This window comes from Urocitellus parryii, chromosome 11 (assembly GCF_045843805.1).
Source record: "Urocitellus parryii isolate mUroPar1 chromosome 11, mUroPar1.hap1, whole genome shotgun sequence".
Lineage (NCBI taxonomy): Eukaryota > Metazoa > Chordata > Mammalia > Rodentia > Sciuridae > Urocitellus > Urocitellus parryii.
The window spans coordinates 5,257,955-5,274,738 of record NC_135541.1 but is presented as its reverse complement, the minus strand read 5'-3'; the positions used below and the strand labels follow the sequence as shown (position 1 = coordinate 5,274,738).

Genomic DNA, 16,784 nt, shown 5'->3' with positions numbered 1-16,784 from the left:
AACAGATACTCATTGGCACACCTCTGGAGCATAAGTTACTGGAGCCAAAAGGAGGCCAGAGCATTCTCCTGTCACATGATCTGCTAGCTGGCTTGAGGTGAGCTGAGTAGGTTGTGGGGCTGCTCTTGGTGGTGGTTTCTGGAGTTTGCTTGACAGTCCACACTCAATGCCCATAGAGTTTTTTCTTGATATGGAGAGCCCAGGCTTGTGCATAATTTTTATCCTGCCCAGTGTATACCAAATGTGCTTCTAATCTTGGTACCCTCAGAGTTGATTTAAGCAGGTACAGTTCTGTAATTTTTAAGTGCTATAGTGGAGGACTGTACCCAGCAGTGGGAAGGCTGGCAGCCTGTTGTCACAATCACACAGCGAGTGGACTTTTGTGCTTTTTAGCTGCAACTGTTGAAGGACCAGGTAAGAGATTTAAGACGCTATTGTGTTGAACTCTGGCTTGAAGAAAATCAGGATGTCCCTTTCCCCTTGGCACTTCAAAATGTGATGGTTAACCTTTTACAGGAAGTAGCACAGCAGAGTGGTCAAGAGCATACAAACTCTGGGACCAGAGCCCAGGGCTGCCACTTGAAACAGTATGAGCTCAGCCATGTGACTTCCATCTCTCTGTGCATTGGTTGCCTCATTCATTGTAAAGCAGGAGTTTATCTGTTAGGTGTCTCTGAAGACTAAGCATATTGACATGGAAAGTACATACTTAAAGTGCTTAGCTTTTATCATTGTAGATTTTATAGCCCAGTAAAATGTGGTTTGCTTACTTGTTTGCAAATAAAGGTACTGGGTGAAGATGGTGCTGGCAGAGGGTTCCCAATCCCACCAGCCCACACTCACAACCCGTGATTCCACACCTTCAGAACACTGCTTCCAAGCACTTTGGCATGGATTACATTTTCACTGGCCCATGAGAAATAAACAAAAAGTAGTGATTTTTTTTTTTTTTTTTTTTGGTAACACTTCATATAGTCAAATTAAAAAGCTCTTATTTGGAGGTTAAGTCTATTTTCTTCTGCTTTTTTGGAGACATAGAATGATATTTCTTTTATGAAATAATATGAGATCAGGAATCTGTTCCTCCCTTCCACCTACTCTGTTGCCCAGGCCCCCCAGGGCTGGGGCTTCAGGCTCATACCATCACAGCCTGCTAGAAAGCAGTCATTCCTGCTTGGCAAGGGAAGTTGGCAATTCTATGTCCATTTCTCAAATTTGTCCTTTTAGAGTTAATTTCAGGTGAATTTTGATCCTCAGGAAATACTCTTTCCATCAAATGTTTACTTATTGTCCTAGAACTGTGAGGACTCACGGGTGAAATAGATACTGACTGTGGGAAGTTTGACAGCTCATTCATGGTTATGGCCCAGAGGAAAGCCTGTATATACCCAGTGAGAGACAAGAATGACAAGTATAGGGAGAAGCATGTCACCATGATAACCTCCAGTGGTTGCGGGAGGGGTGGTTATCTGCTGTTGTCTGCTGGGAGTTGAGCCTAGATCTTGAGGAGATGGGGTGACTGGGCTGCAGTCTGCCAGCAGAAGGAAAGTGCTGTTATTAACTGGTCCAGGTGTTTGGCATAAGCCAAAGGCCTGGAAAGGTAGGGAATTCATTACCAGGCTCTTCTGCAAACAGAGGAAAGGGTCTGGAAGAAGTGGGGAAGCAATTGGGCAATTTGTTTATTAGGATCCAAGAAGGCTTCAGTGATTTGGAGAGGAAATGAAGGGTAAGAGCTGGCCTTGGGAAGACTGAGCTCTGCAGGAGGGTCAGGCCAGCCCAGGGGACGGCTGTAGTAGGACCTTAAGTCTGCCTGGAGGTGTGAGGCCAGAAGTAGGATGGTATCCAAGAGGAGAGAACTTAGGAAATCTCATTGAAGTTTTGGTTAAAATTATAAGGTGGGTTGTTTCAGTTCCTTTGCATTGTATAAATGTAGTGGTAATGATTGCAGAGACAACACAAAACAAAAACCTGCCCTAACTAGGTTTTGTTTGGTTGCTGGGGTGAGTGGGGGAGAGTTCTTCAAAAGGGCACCTGCAGGGCTAGAGTTGTGGCTCAGGGGTAGAGCGCTTGCCTAGCACATGTGAGGCACTGGGTTTGATCCTAGCACCACATAAAATGTCAATAAATAATGGGCAGGGCACAGTTAAGTGGCAGAGCACTTGCCTAGCAAGTGTGAATAACTGGGTTCAATGTGGAGCACCACATAAAAATAAACATAAAATGACACTCTGTCTTTCTACAACTACAAAAAATATTCAGTAAATAAAATAAAATTGTGTCCATCTACCAAAAAAAAAAAAAAAAAATGGCACCTGGTTCAGGAACATCTCTGTGGGCACCCTAGCTTGGTCTTGTCTATAACATGTCAAACACAAGAAACTTTCTCTCCCTTCTCTTTGCCTGCCCCCAGAAGGCTGTGAGGAGGGTCTGCCTGGCCTGGACGCAGGCTACCTCACCAATATTGGGCTCCCTGTTCAATAGTGTTAGATCAGTGGCCCTTCCTGTCTCTTGGAGGCAGGAGGCTTTGATTCTAGAGTGCCACTTCTCTGTGTGTGCCTTCAAGCAGATCATCATTCTCCCAAATGCACTTGGAGACCACAGAGGTGGTATTTAACTATTAGCAGCAGAGCCACTGACAGTATTGGGCTCTTTAGGGATTAGGGGATTCGATTCAGTTGGTTAACAAAAGAAGGAGCCCAGGAGAACTCTGCTTTAATTACCAGAGTTGTTACTGGAAGACAACTGGTTGCATGCTGGAAAAAGATCTATAAAAGGTGGCTGCTCCAGGCCATAGCTGCTGGTTCCACCCCGTACCCAGCTTTTCGCACCTCAGATGTGAACAGTTGTCAGACCCAGCCCTTGAATGGGTCAGGGAGTGGAAGGAAAGAATGACTTGCCTAAAACTCTTGCCAGGAACTGTTACTGGCTTGCTTCACTACATTCAAATTAGTAGTTTTTAACCAAGAAACAAAGCAGCTAAAATTCCCAGGCAGAGATGGTTGTGGAGAGCAGAGGAGCACTGTGATTGGAGCAGCTCACACAGAGGAGAGTGTTTTGTGCACCTTCCCCGGAGCTGGCTCGTTTCCTTGTGGTCTGGGTCTGAGGCTAGGAAGAGTTCTGCACCCTGTTTTCTCCTGCCTCCCCTCCTTGCTCAGTTTGGGGCCTTGCTTTGTAATCACTGTGTAGTCACTTTGTAGTCACTGCTTGCTGGAACATCTCCCTGAAAAACACAGCTGGAAACAGTGGTGGACTACCACTCCATTCATATGCAGTGGGGCCACCTGGCACCCAGGGGGCATTGGCATCAATCAATAGGGTTTTAGCACAGGAGCAGCACTTGGGTTCTAACTAGTTGAGTGCTGAGATTTAAGGTGCTGCATTTAGCTGCTCTTTCTACATATTCACATTAAAGTACTTAATTTAGCATAGGAACACGTGACCACATCTTAAGGAATTAAGATAACTTCTTCCAATGCATATTTCCCAACCTGTGCCAAGGAGTATATTAATGTGAATGTGTGCATTCATCAGCCTTGCCCTTCAGTAGGTCCTGTCCCATCACAGAATCAGTCTGCACAGCTGGCAAGGGCAGGTGGGCTTGAGGAACCTGTGAAATAGCATTATGAAAAAGCTATGTTCATGATCCTGTTACCGACAGCAGCCTTCAGGCCTGTCCCTCCCTCTCTTGTCCTGTCCTTTCGCATGGGTGGTGCTTGGCCAGAAAAGGTGGGTGCCCTTTGGTAGTGAAGAAATGGGCTGCAGTTGTGTCCCAGCATGAAGGTGCAGGAACCTGGAAGGAGACAGGATGAGGGCTTCCTGTTGAGCTATGAGCCAGCAGCAGTAGCTGCAGTTGTGGTGGTGGTAGTCGTCGTCGCCCTCCTCCTCCTCCTCCTCCTCCTCCTCCTCCTCCTCCTCCTCCTCCTCCTCCTCCTCCTCCTCCTCCTCCTCGTTGTCACAGAGCCATGTTGTGAGAATGGAGGGTGAAGAACAAGGCCGTGAGCACTGAACTGAAAGGAGAGTGTGTGCAGTGTGATTCCCCCATTGGCCTGTTAGAGGAGACCTCACGTAGATGGCATGGCATGGCGGGCTGTAGACACCTAGGACTCTGCTGGGGTCCCAGGCCCCGCCTCCACCACTCCTGGATTCTTCCTCAGGGAATTTCCATACTTCTCGGCATGGTGTGGTAATAGTGATGTGTTGTTATACTATTACCAAAAAAGAAATTTAGGCTTGGGCTGGGGTATAATATTGTTCGGTGATAGAGAACTTGTCTAGTATGCACAAGACCCTGGGTTCTTTCCCCCATCTCCACAAAAGAAAATTTAGACTCAAGTCTCATCAGCCTTGCCAAAGGGTCTTGTCTGAGGAGTTAGTGCTGAACCTAAGGCACAAGACAGCCAGGGGCCAGGGAAGCTCTTTTTCCCTGTGCCTGATGCTGGGGACAGGAGCTCTTCGCCTTTGATACTTGGGATACTTCTAGTGCCTCCTGGGTAGTCTGTTCTACAATCTTCCTTACTCACAGTCCCTTAAGAGAGAGAAGACATATAGCTTATCTTATTTTTAAAAGCAATTGTTTTTTAATTGGGCAGAACAATCTATATGGTTTTCTTAGCTTTGCAGTGCCTGAGGGAGATTAAATAGCAATTGCGTTTGTGGGCAGTGTGGTGGCTTACCAAGTGCAGACAGGTAAACTGACCTGCTTAAGAGAAGAGAAGGACACCGGTGGGGCCTACACCTGTAGCAGGGATGGCAGCTCCCACTCAGCCTCCATGCTTGTCTTGCCAGGTGCACACTTGTCTTGCCACTGGAATGTACTGCCAGCCTGTCGCTTACCCAAGGTCAGGCTGTACCAGGTTGAGCCATATCAGTAGACTTGTGCCTGAAACAGGTATAGGTTGCCTCTGAAAGATGCGCAGCCCTGGTCCCTGCTGCTGCAGCCCAAATTGCCCAGGCGGCCAAGGGAGCACTGTCATTTGAATGCTTTGGTGGGTGACCTTGGTAGACTTGCAGCCTGGCCCAGAAGGGCACAGCAAGAGGTGGGAGGAGGAGGCAGCCTGTGGATTACTGGAGCAGTTGCCCTTGAGCTACCCCCACTGGCCTGGAGTCAGCCCTCAGCCTGACTGTGTCCCGCGAGTTTGCTAGCTCTTTCTGCTTCTCTCCTCAAGCCCTGGTCTGCCCAGAAGGTGCTGCCTCCTTTAGCCTTCGATTCTTCTTCTCCCTTCTGTGTGGCATCACTCCCTTCGCTTCATTTTTCTTTTTATGGAAAGATCATAGGAACCTAATGGCACTTATTTCCCTAACCTCCTTGTGGGTTCTGGGAAGACCTTTGCCAGTGGCCTTTCACATATGATCTGTGGGGACAATCCACTTTCCCACCAGGGAGCTGGAAAGGAAGAAGGCACTAAACATAGGCCAGTGGGGTTCAAGCCCTTCTCTTGGCAGAGTGGCTCTACAGTGCCTGTGGGCAGGGTGCTGTGCCCCGGGCTTCTCTTTTCCCCCAGGTGTTCTGCCAGTTCAGTTCATTGTGCTGCGTACACTTGGTACGGAGGTGTCAGATGTGTTGGCTGCGAGTGCTTGTTGTGCAATGAGGTGAGAGCGTCTGGAACAAAATGATCATTATAGGCCACTGGTGTCGAGGCGATGTTCAGACCTCAGTGTTTGCTTGTAAACAAAGGCAGGGATAATTTGCAAGGCTGCCTTTGTGGAGCTGCCTTTTGATCAATGATTGCCTGTGTTAATGTTTCAGTAAGCTATTGATTTCTGCAACAGCTTTTGTTCCCTGAATTTATGTGCAGCGGGTCTCTGCAGCACACACTATGCATGTTTGATTAAAGTTCAATTGACTTCATTCCTGGTGAGGCCGTGAGCTGCTTCACTCCCTATTTGGAGAACCCAAGCTTTCCGACATGTTCTTTTGTTTGTGCTCAAGACCTAGCCACCCATGCAGTCACCAATATGCTATTTCTAATCCTCCCAGATTTGCTCCACTCCAGTGTTTAATCCCCTGGTAGACATTACAGTGGCTGAGAGGCTGCTAATAAAACCTGGCCTGGATTTGTTGTTTTATCAACCTTGTTGACACGTAATTGATAAAGTGCCATATATGGTGTGTTTACATTAAAAATGCACCCATTTTAAGTGCACAGTTCAGTAAATTTTTACAACTGTATCCATTGTTTAAATAATACCCCCATCAATTTATAGACTGTTTTTGTCACCCTATAAGTGTTTTTTCTTGGGTCCCTTGCCAGCACTTTCTTATCCTCCTCCCTCTAGGCTCTAGGCAACCAACCACTGATTTGCTTTTCATGGTCTTTATCTAGAGTGGAATCCTGTAGCAAGCCCCCTTTTTTGTCCGGCTGCTTTCATTTAGCAGGGTGTTTTTGAAATCATCTCTGTTAGCAGCAGTGTTCCTTTTTAATCACCACATAGTATTCTAGTGAGTGGCTGTGCCATAATCCAGGCCTCCATTCTCCTGTCAGCAGGCATTTATGTGGTTTCCAGTTTGGAACTGTTTTAGAAATAAACTGTCTGAAGATATGTGTAAAGGTCTTGGTGTGAGCATGTTTTTATATCTTTTGGGCAAATGGGTAGGAGTGGAATTGCTGTGGGCATTTGCTTAACTTTGTAGGAACTGCCAGACAGTTTTTACAAAGTGGTTTGACCATGTCATGTTCCCACCAACAGTGTATGCAAGTTCTTCCCAAATGTAAAGTTGATATTCTTTCTTCTCATCACTGGTGATTTCAGACCTGTGGAAGAGGGTCCTTCTTGCCTGGTCATTTTGATCCTTGGCACTCAGATGTTGACGTCTGTTCTGCACTCCTGATTCTTGTTTAAGAGCTTTTGCTTACATGTTGACAAGAAGCTGCAATTCATTCCAGTGTTGTGTTTCTTCTTTCTGGGTCGGGGTGGCCTCACCTGTGAGTGGGACATGGTACAGAAGTACAGGTAGCAAGTGCTGAGCTGGCTCCAAGCTGGCTTTCTTAGAACCTTCTTTTCTGCCTGGTGTCTGTCGCTGGGCCAGTTTCTTAGCCTTACTGAACTCTGCCTTCTTTTTTAATCTTCAGGTTGTGCTGTCTTTTAAAATCACTCAAGACTCTTTCAGAACACTCACATTTGAGAAGTAGAGGTGATCACTTGTATCAGTTGTGAGATGCAGTATTTAGTTCAGGCAAGTGGCTGCTTCTCCAGCCTTCAGGGAGCACTCAGAGGCTTGGCCACCCCAGCCAGCACCTGCCTACCTGGGGTTTTGCCTCTCGTTTTACTCTCTTCCTCTTCTTAAAGCTTTCCATTTCCTCCTTGCATCCCTGGCTTCTGTCATTTGCTGGACTCTTACGTGATCGAGCTAAAGGAGGAGATGGAAGGAACCACTCAGGGTTTTTTCCATGACTCTTTCCAGCTGTGGAATCAGCTGATTTATTGGACCAGCCGCCCACTTGGACTAATGAAGTGTGCCACTCTCACACAGTGTTTGAAGGGTGATTGTGACCTGCCTGGACTTCTGTTTCATTTTTTCTCATAGGAAAACCAGAGTCAGGTCAGTTTTCTGACAGCAGAGATCCCTTAATCTCCTAGCAACACCAAGGGATTGTTGGAGATAAATGCATTTCCAAGTCTTAGAAAGCAAATGACAGGAGCCAGGAGGTTCACAGATCACCATCTTCTGGGGTCACGGCAACATGTAGTGGAGACACAAGTCAGGAACCTCAGGGGCAGCTTCTCCAGTTCCCTTACTGTTAAGACTAAAGCATGGGGCACATGTGCACAAGTGTGATTGTCCTTGATGGCTTGGTCCCTGGCCTCCCTGATCTGGGGTAGTGTACCTTTGGGTAGGTATTGGCAGTCCCTAGCATTTTGCTTAAGTGCTCTGAGGGTTGGAACACACTCATAATTCCAAGAGGTACAGGCTCTATAGAGGCTTAAACAGCTGTGGTCCATTAGGAAAATGTGCGGGCATAAAACCCAGCTTTGGGGAGGAAGTGCTCAGCATATACTCATTACCTGCCTTGCAGAAGCCGTTCCCTGCCTAAAATCTGCCCACCGCTCTTGGATCGTGTTAGAAGACCACTCTGGGGTATTGAGTGAAACCTAGTCTGATTGAGTACTCTGTAGATCCCAGGAGTTTGTGTGTGGTCTTCACTCTTCGCTGTTGGGTTTGCCACTTAGTCTTTAGTCCTGGTCTTTCCAACGTGTGTCTTTGCAGGTAGACCGTAGCTCACTGGAGATCCGGAGCTTTGCCTTCTCTTTTTTCTCAGCGCCTTGCTCATGGGATGCAGGCATTAGGGAGGTGCTGGGGGCTTTGGCCCAGGTTCCTACTTTCCTATTATCTGGGAGTCTGCCTGGTTTATTCACTGCCATTCTTTTTTTAAGTTCCAGGTAAAGAGACTATCTTGGGATGTTTGGTTTTTAAAATTGATCTTTAGTCAGCCAGGGCTGGCTGGCTTGATGTGCCATTTGTGTACGTGTGAGTCAGGTACCTGCAGAACTTGGGAAGAAGTGGGGCTGCCACAAGTCCCCCCCCCTTTTTTTTTTCAAAAAAGTTGGATTAGCTTTGTTTCAGAGTGACACTTTGTTTCCCTTTCTGTTGGGCCTTAGATGGAAAGCTCTTTTTTACCACCAAAGCTGACTTTGCAGAAGGTGATATTTTATCTCTGCATCAGCACCACTGGATTTGTCCTCTGTCCTCCTTTGTTGAGCCCCAGTTCTGGCCTTCAGGACTTTCTGCCAGCTTGCCCATTTGTGGGCCTGCAGATGGTGGAGGGAGGTTGAACAGCAGCCTCCCTGGTTTTGGGGGGTCTCTCTTCTTCCTGACCATCTGCTTGGCCTGCATTCCAGCTGACGTGCTGTTTTCTTTGGTTGGTTGGTTGGTTGGTTGGTTGGTTGGTTGGTTGGTTGGTTCTAACCAGCCAGGCATTTCCTCACACATTTGCCTGTGTGGTTCCACTGAAATGCTGCACAGAAAACATCTCCATGTGTACACACCCAGACACACACCCACTCATGTGCACACACACGTGAACATGGGTAGGAGCCTTCTTCCCTTTTTGTCTCTTATTATTATTTGTCTGCAGTGCGTAGAACTGTGGTGGCGTCTGGCCCGTAGTTGATACCCAGCAGACACTTCCAGAGTGGGTGTTCTGCAAGACTGGAACTTGTGCTCTGCTGGGCTGAGGAAGACAAGCCCCATCTGTGCGGCCTTTGGGCCATTTGGTAGCTGTGTTCCCAGAGCATACCAGGTCCTCCTCCCAGCTCCAGGGGCAGACTGGTCTTCATTCTTGTCTTCAGGAGAGCCATTGCCATCCTGTCTCTGCACTGAGCAGAGAAAGGTCACCCTCTGCACGCTACCCTCACAGCAGGCCTTTCTTTCCTGCAGGGGGAGCTGATCACCTTCTACTACTATTGGAAGAAAACCCCTGAGGCAGCCAGCTCCCGAGCCCATCGTCGGCACCGTAGGCAGGCTGTGTTCAGGAGGATCAAGACTCGCACTGCATCCACCCCAGTCAACACACCCTCCAGACCCCCGTCCAGTGAATTCTGTAAGTGGATAGTGAGAGACTGTTCACATGCGCATTCAGCTCTGCACCCACAGGAGTTGACAGCCTAGGCAGCCGTGGGAGGCATGTGCTTGAGTGTGTGTGCAGCCCTTGCTGATGTGACAGTGAGGCTTTGCCTTCTCTCTTCTAAAGCTAGGATGTAGCAGCAGTACCTTGCAGTTATGTCCCTGTCCAGGACACCTGTGCAAGGGGTCACCATGTTGTACATGTTGACAGCCAAAAATTCTCTAGTAGGATTGGTGTGGGCTTAGTGGGACAGAATGCCTTAGAATGTCCCATCGTGCCAGGGAATGCATTGTGTGCGTGTTTAGATTTCACCAGTATGGGCACCAGTGCCTGCCACACCAGGATTCAGGTGTGACATCAGCCCTCAAAAACCTGGCAGGGCAGGCCCTTGAGTACCACCCCTCACACGCAAGTCTTGGTTCCGGTGACTGACCCTGAGGAATTCAAAGTGATCCTTCATGAATGCTGTCCCACCTCAGCCTGTGGAGCCACTCTGACTGGTAGCCCAGAGCCCAGGGCTGGACAGAGGTTCCAGGGTGGTCCCAGGCTTGGTGGAGCATGATGGCATCTCCCTTCTCCCCACATACGCCTGCCTTGCTCAGTGGACCTAAGCTCAGCCAGTGAGGATGACTTCGACAGCGAGGACAGTGAACAGGAGCTGAAGGGATACGCCTGCCGCCACTGCTTCACCACCAGTAAGTGGCCTCATTGTGCCCCTGGGGCAGGGGGTGGGCTCTTCCCTGGGCCGGGCCAGGCCAGACTCACGGGTTCTGAACGTTTCATGCATCAGATTGGAAACGTGCCAGAGGAAGTGATTGATGTGATGTCTGTATTGTACTTGAGAAACTTGAAACTCTTTTATTTGACTTTGCCTGTATTTTTAGCAGTCATTGTGGAGTTCTGTACTGAATGGTGGGTAGGAAGGACTGGTCCCAGGGGTGCATGATGGGGGCTCTGGCTCCTGGTAACTTGAGGCTACCTTCTCCTGGGTGCCCCAGAAACCAGGTGCAGAGAATGCCCCAGAACATGAATTCTCTGAGTAACAGTCCTGTGTTGTGTGGCTCTGGTGGCACCATGGGAGAGGTAGTTTGCAGGATTGTCACCCCTAACCCGCTTCCCTCTCAGCATCCAAAGATTGGCACCACGGGGGCCGGGAGAACATCCTGCTCTGCACTGAGTGCCGCATCCACTTCAAGAAGTACGGTGAGTTACCACCCATTGAGAAGCCCGTGGACCCCCCACCATTCATGTTCAAACCCGTCAAGGAGGAGGACGATGGGCTCAGCGGGAAGCATAGCATGAGGACGCGGCGGAGTCGGGGCTCGGTGAGTCTCCCTCACCTGTGTCTCCAGTGCCAAGGGCGCTGTGGGCTTATCCCCTTGTGAGAGCAAGTGTAGTTCTATTTTAGGTAGAGTAACAGACCCATTGTGGTAATGCCTGTGCTGAAGGCAGTAGGTTTGCCTGTGGAGTAGGAAGAGCTCTCTGTCCTCTTGCTGGGGCTTTGGGGGACTCATCCTGAGCTTAGCTCTACAGAGAGCTCTTTGGTCTTGGTTTGTGCCTCAGTGCCAGCTGTCCAAGTACCTCAGAACTTCACTGGAAGTCCAGTCACTTCCAGTGTGACATAGCTCTGCTATTTTAAACTTTTTTTTTTTTTTTTTTTTTTTTTGGTGGTGCTGGGGATTGAACCCAGGACCTTGTGCATGTGAGGCAAGTACTCTACCAACTGAGCTTCATCCCCTAGCCTATTTTAAACTTTTGAAAAACCTTTCCTCTCCCCTCCCATCTTCTCCCTTCTCCTTTTTAAAGCTAAATGTTTGATCCAGTTTTGGAAACTTCTGCTACATTTTCCTACTCTGGTATATTTACCTACTGCATAGGCCCTTTCATAAAGAAGCTTTGTTTCCTGGGTTGGAAATGTGGTTGGGGCTGTGGGAGAGAAGATGTTTTGGCTTAGGACTAAGGATATCAAAGGGTCTTTCCCTCTAGCACTGGCCTCACCAGGCACCCTTCTGGTGTGTGGGATTGTCCACCCTCTTCTGTCAAGAGCAGTCAGCTTGGCTGCTACGCACCCAGAAGGGAGCAGGCGAACACCCTAATCTCTGCTGAACCCTCCTGGCTTTACGGGAACACGCTGCAGTGCTCAGCAGGCGTAGGAGCTGAGCTGCAGCTCATCTCTTTGGGTCACTTTCCAGCCTGTCAGATTAACTCCACAAGTACATGATTTGCCTTTGGTTTGTTTGGGAGAGTGGGCAGTTACTTGGAATAAATGGAAAGGTGAGGTGCTGTAAAGATGACCTTGTGTGTCAAAGTAGCTGGCCCAGCATTTATTTCTAGCACAGGGAGTTCAGGAGAGCCCCTGGGATACTTTGGGTTTGAGAATGACTCTCCTTTCAATTTTGTGTGAACCCACCCACTCACACCTCCTGCTTCCTCAGCTCCACACTGACTGTGCAGTGGAGGGACAGGAGGGCTGCCTGTCATATGCCAGGGGCAAGAGTTTGCTGTGAGGCCTGCTTGTCAGGCTCCTGCCTGTGGCAGGAGTATCCAGAGGCCTGGGTATCCCAGCCTCACTGGCCTCTGTCTTCGGAGGACAGATGTCTACACTACGCAGTGGTCGGAAGAAGCAGCCAGCCAGCCCTGATGGTCGTGCCTCGCCCATCAATGAAGACATTCGCTCCAGTGGCCGGAACTCTCCCAGCGCTGCCAGCACCTCCAGCAATGACAGCAAAGCAGAAACAGTGAAGAAGTCAGCCAAGGTCAGGAGCTGGGAGTAGAAGGGGAACTACGTAGTCCCTCCCTTCCATTGAAACGGGACTGCTGGAGCTTGCGTTCAGTTCCTCAGACGTGGGGCTGCAGCTCATGTGTGGAGCCTCTGGGCACTAGTACTGCCCTGGCCTACAGGCTGCACACAAAGGCCCGGGGACTGGAGGAAGGGGACGTCTCACTCAGTTCCCAGCATCAACCTTTGGAGTCATCTCTGCCTCAACTCCCCAAGGCCTCAGGCAGAGGATGCTGAGTTGTTGGGCAGGCTCCCTGCCCCTAGAGCCTGGTATTCCCATCCCTAGATATTTATTCCCTCCTGGTCCCAGGCTGCCCCTTCCAGAGCTTTCTTGCTTCTGGAGACAGAACCCAAAATGTGGGAACAAAGTTTTCACAAACTGGTCATTTCCATACTGAGGCCAGTGGGACGTTCTCCCTTGGCCTGACTGCCCCTCATGGGCCTTCTGCTGCAGAAGGTAAAGGAAGAAGCATCGTCCCCTCTGAAGAGTGCCAAGCGCCAGCGGGAAAAGGTGGCCTCTGACACGGAGGAGACTGAGAGGACCAGCTCCAAGAAGACAAAAACACAGGTGAGGTTGGCAGCCAGGCCTTGCTAATTCTAGCTTGCAGCCGAAGTTCTGTAGAAGCTCCAGCCCAGGCTTTCCAGGTGGAGAGGCAGTGCCTTCTGGGGAGGGGGCTAGTGCTAGAATGGCCCATGACACTGGCCCAGCCAGGACGGGACTGCCCTGAGGCCAAGCTTGCTGCTGTTTATCATATGCCAGGCTGTGTGCCAGGTGCTACTTTGTGGGGCAGAGAGCTCTGCCTTCCCAGCGTCTCCATCCCTCCCTTTTTTCACTATAGGAGATCAGCCGGCCTAATTCGCCCTCTGAGGGTGAGGGAGAGAGTTCAGACAGCCGCAGCATCAATGATGAGGGCAGCAGTGACCCCAAAGACATCGACCAGGACAATCGCAGCACGTCCCCCAGCATCCCCAGCCCTCAGGACAATGAGAGTGACTCGGACTCATCAGCCCAGCAGCAGATGCTGCAGGCTCAGCCTCCAGCCTTGCAGGCGCCTGGTGGAGCCACCCCCACAGCCCCTCCAGGAGCACCCCAGCTTCCTGCCCCAGGACCCACACCCTCTGCCACTGCGCTTCCTCCACAGGGCTCCCCTGCAGCCTCGCAGCCTCCTAACCAGCCACAGGCTCCAGCAGCACCTGTGGCCCACGCCCACATCCAGCAGGCGCCTTCCCTGCACCCGCCACGGCTGCCCTCACCACATCCCACACTGCAGCCTCTGACGGGGCCGGCCGGCCAGGCCTCTGCACCACCTCATACCCAGCCCCCCCTGCACAGTCAGGGTCCGCCTGGCCCTCACAGCCTGCAGGCTGGATCCCTGTTACAGCACCCAGGCCCTCCTCAGCCCTTTGGCCTCCCTCCTCAGGCCTCCCAAGGACAAACGCCTCTGGGGACCTCCCCAGCAGCAGCTCACCCTCACACCACCCTGCAGCTCCCAGCCTCTCAGTCAGCACTGCAACCTCAGCAGCCCCCAAGGGAACAGCCTCTGCCACCAGCACCCTTGGCCATGCCTCACATCAAGCCCCCACCTACCACACCCATCCCCCAGCTTCCAGCCCCACAGGCCCACAAGCACCCACCTCACCTCTCAGGGCCCTCACCCTTCTCTTTGAATGCCAACCTGCCACCACCGCCGGCTCTGAAGCCCCTCAGCTCCCTGTCCACACACCACCCACCCTCAGCCCACCCCCCACCCCTGCAGCTCATGCCTCAGAGCCAGCCCTTGCCCTCGTCTCCTGCCCAGCCCCCTGGGCTGACCCAGAGCCAGAGCTTGCCCCCTCCTGCTGCTGCTCACCCCCCTGCCAGCCTCCACCAGGTGGCCACCCAGCCCCCCTTTGCTCAGCACCCCTTTGTCCCTGGAGGCCCTCCTCCCATTACCCCACCTACCTGCCCCCCCACCTCAACCCCACCTGCAGGACCCAGTACGTCCACCCAGCCACCCTGCCCTGCTACAGTTTCTTCAGGAGGCAGTGTGCCAGGAGGGGCGCCCTGCTCACTTCCCACTGTCCAGATCAAAGAGGAGGCTCTCGACGATGCTGAGGAGCCTGAGAGCCCCCCTCCTCCCCCAAGAAGTCCGTCCCCTGAGCCCACTGTGGTGGACACCCCCAGCCATGCCAGCCAGTCTGCCAGGTATTGGTTCCCAGGAACCAGGGTGTGAGTGGGCCCAGCCAAGCATCTGGAGGGACTTTGCTAAGGCCCCCCACACGGGGAGAGATCTTGACAATCCCCTGACTAAAGATGTGGCCTCTCGTAGGTTCTACAAACACCTGGACCGAGGTTACAATTCATGTGCGCGGTCAGACTTGTACTTCATGCCCCTGGCTGGGTCCAAACTGGCCAAGAAGAGGGAGGAGGCCATCGAGAAGGCCAAGAGGGAGGCTGAACAGAAAGCCCGGGAGGAACGTGAGCGGGAGAAGGAGAAAGAGAAGGAGCGGGAGCGCGAGCGCGAGCGGGAACGGGAGGCGGAGCGAGCTGCTGTGAGTGCCAGAGGGCTGGGTGGGCGGGGAGGGCCCATTGGGTGGCTGTGCCCTGGCAGCCTGGCTCTATGCAGTGCTGCCTGGTGTGTTCTCCTGCAGCTGGAGGGACAAGTGCTATTAGCAGCGTCCCTGGTTCTGGTGACGTGGCCTGTCCTGGAGCCCCTCAGGTAGCCCAGCACTCGCAGGCCAGGCTGACTCAGCAGTGACTTGGTGTCCGCCTGCCAGGGCTCTGCAGGAGATGCCCCATCTGACCCTGCAGCTTGCCGCCCAAACAGCGTGGCTCCACCCCTTATTGCCCTCTTTTCTTCAACAGAAGGCACCCAGCTCAGCACATGAAGGCCGCCTTGGCGACCCCCAGCTTAGCGGTCCTGGCCACATGCGGCCCTCCTTTGAACCACCACCGACTACCATAGCTGCCGTACCCCCATACATTGGTCCCGACACACCTGCTCTCCGGACACTGAGCGAGTATGCTCGCCCCCACGTGATGTCACCCACCAACCGCAACCACCCCTTCTACATGCCCCTCAACCCTACTGACCCGCTACTGGCCTACCACATGCCTGGCCTCTACAACGTGGACCCCACCATCCGGGAGCGCGAGCTCCGGGAGCGGGAAATCCGGGAGCGCGAGATCCGGGAGCGCGAGTTGCGTGAGAGAATGAAGCCAGGCTTTGAGGTGAAGCCCCCAGAGCTGGACCCCCTGCACCCCGCCACCAACCCCATGGAGCACTTCGCCCGGCACAGTGCCCTCACCATCCCCCCTGCTGCCGGTCCCCACCCTTTTGCCTCTTTCCACCCCGGCCTGAACCCGTTGGAGCGGGAGAGACTGGCCCTGGCAGGCCCCCAGCTGCGGCCCGAGATGAGCTACCCTGACAGACTGGCAGCCGAGCGCATCCATGCTGAGCGCATGGCATCACTGACCAGCGACCCCCTGGCACGACTTCAGATGTTCAACGTGACTCCACACCATCACCAGCACTCACACATCCACTCCCACCTCCACCTCCACCAGCAGGACCCCCTCCACCAAGGTGGGTTCCCCTGCCAGGACATGGGGAGGGCCTAGGGCCTCAGCAAAGAAGGGAGTCATTGTCTAAGAGCAGAGTGTTCTCTGAGCGAGGCCATGATTCCTGGAGGATCCCGACTTCCCAGCATCCACCTAGGAGTCTGGCTGAGCTCAGCCCCTCCCTTGGCTCTCCAGAGCTGCTCCGTACCCAGGCCTTCTGTTGCGGCCTCCTGGGGAAAGTCTGGGTTCTTGGCCCCTTTGCCTGGGATGGAGGGAAGCTGTCTGGGTTCCCTGAGCACTTGCTGGCAAGCAGAACATTCCCATGGGACCTGGCTTCTGCTGTCTTTGAGCAGGTCAGTGTTGGGTACAGAGTAAGTCTAGGAGAGGGAAAGAGTGCTGGGGGCACTGCTTCTGGAGAGGCCACTCTGGACCCCCTGCGCCCCGTCCCAAACCCATGGAGCACTTCGCCCGGCACAGTGCCGGTCCCCACCCTTTTGCCTCTTTCCACCTGGAAGAGGCTGGCCTAGAGCAGTGGTGGCTTAGAGCAGTCTTTAAGGCAGGTAGAAGAGGGAGGTTGCTGCCGAGAGCAGGAGGGTGAGTGCCAGCTGCCAGGGAACCCAAGCAGGAGGAACAACCTTGCTGGGTGTTGCAGAGGGGTCTGGTCAGGAGACTGCCTTGAAGGGAGTAAGGGAGCCATGGCGTGCGCTTCCAGCAGAGGAGATGGAGCAGTGCTGTGTCCAGCCACACCCCATCTGCAGGTGGGACAGGAGTGACTTGCTATAGCCCTAACAGGCTCACAGGGCAGGCCCCAGACCAGTGGGCTCTGTAGGTCCCCGGTCTTGAACAGAACATGTGGTGCTGCCCTCCTCTCTGGAGCTCACCCTCAAGATGGTGGGACAAC

The 16,784-nt window shown here is 52.4% G+C and overlaps 1 protein-coding gene across 2 annotated transcripts in view; it reads left to right on the top strand.

Annotated features, from left to right (window-relative positions):
• Rere (arginine-glutamic acid dipeptide repeats) overlaps positions 1-16,784 on the top strand; it is a 150,867-nt gene that overhangs the window by 130,291 nt on the left and 3,792 nt on the right. For both annotated transcript variants that reach the window (XM_026397970.2, XM_026397971.2), the window contains 8 exons: positions 9,377-9,539; positions 10,166-10,258; positions 10,689-10,888; positions 12,158-12,319; positions 12,797-12,910; positions 13,182-14,527; positions 14,652-14,874; positions 15,188-15,908. In XM_026397970.2, the coding sequence (XP_026253755.2) occupies positions 9,377-9,539; positions 10,166-10,258; positions 10,689-10,888; positions 12,158-12,319; positions 12,797-12,910; positions 13,182-14,527; positions 14,652-14,874; positions 15,188-15,908 (3,022 nt within the window). The remainder of the gene's footprint in view (positions 1-9,376; positions 9,540-10,165; positions 10,259-10,688; positions 10,889-12,157; positions 12,320-12,796; positions 12,911-13,181; positions 14,528-14,651; positions 14,875-15,187; positions 15,909-16,784) is intronic.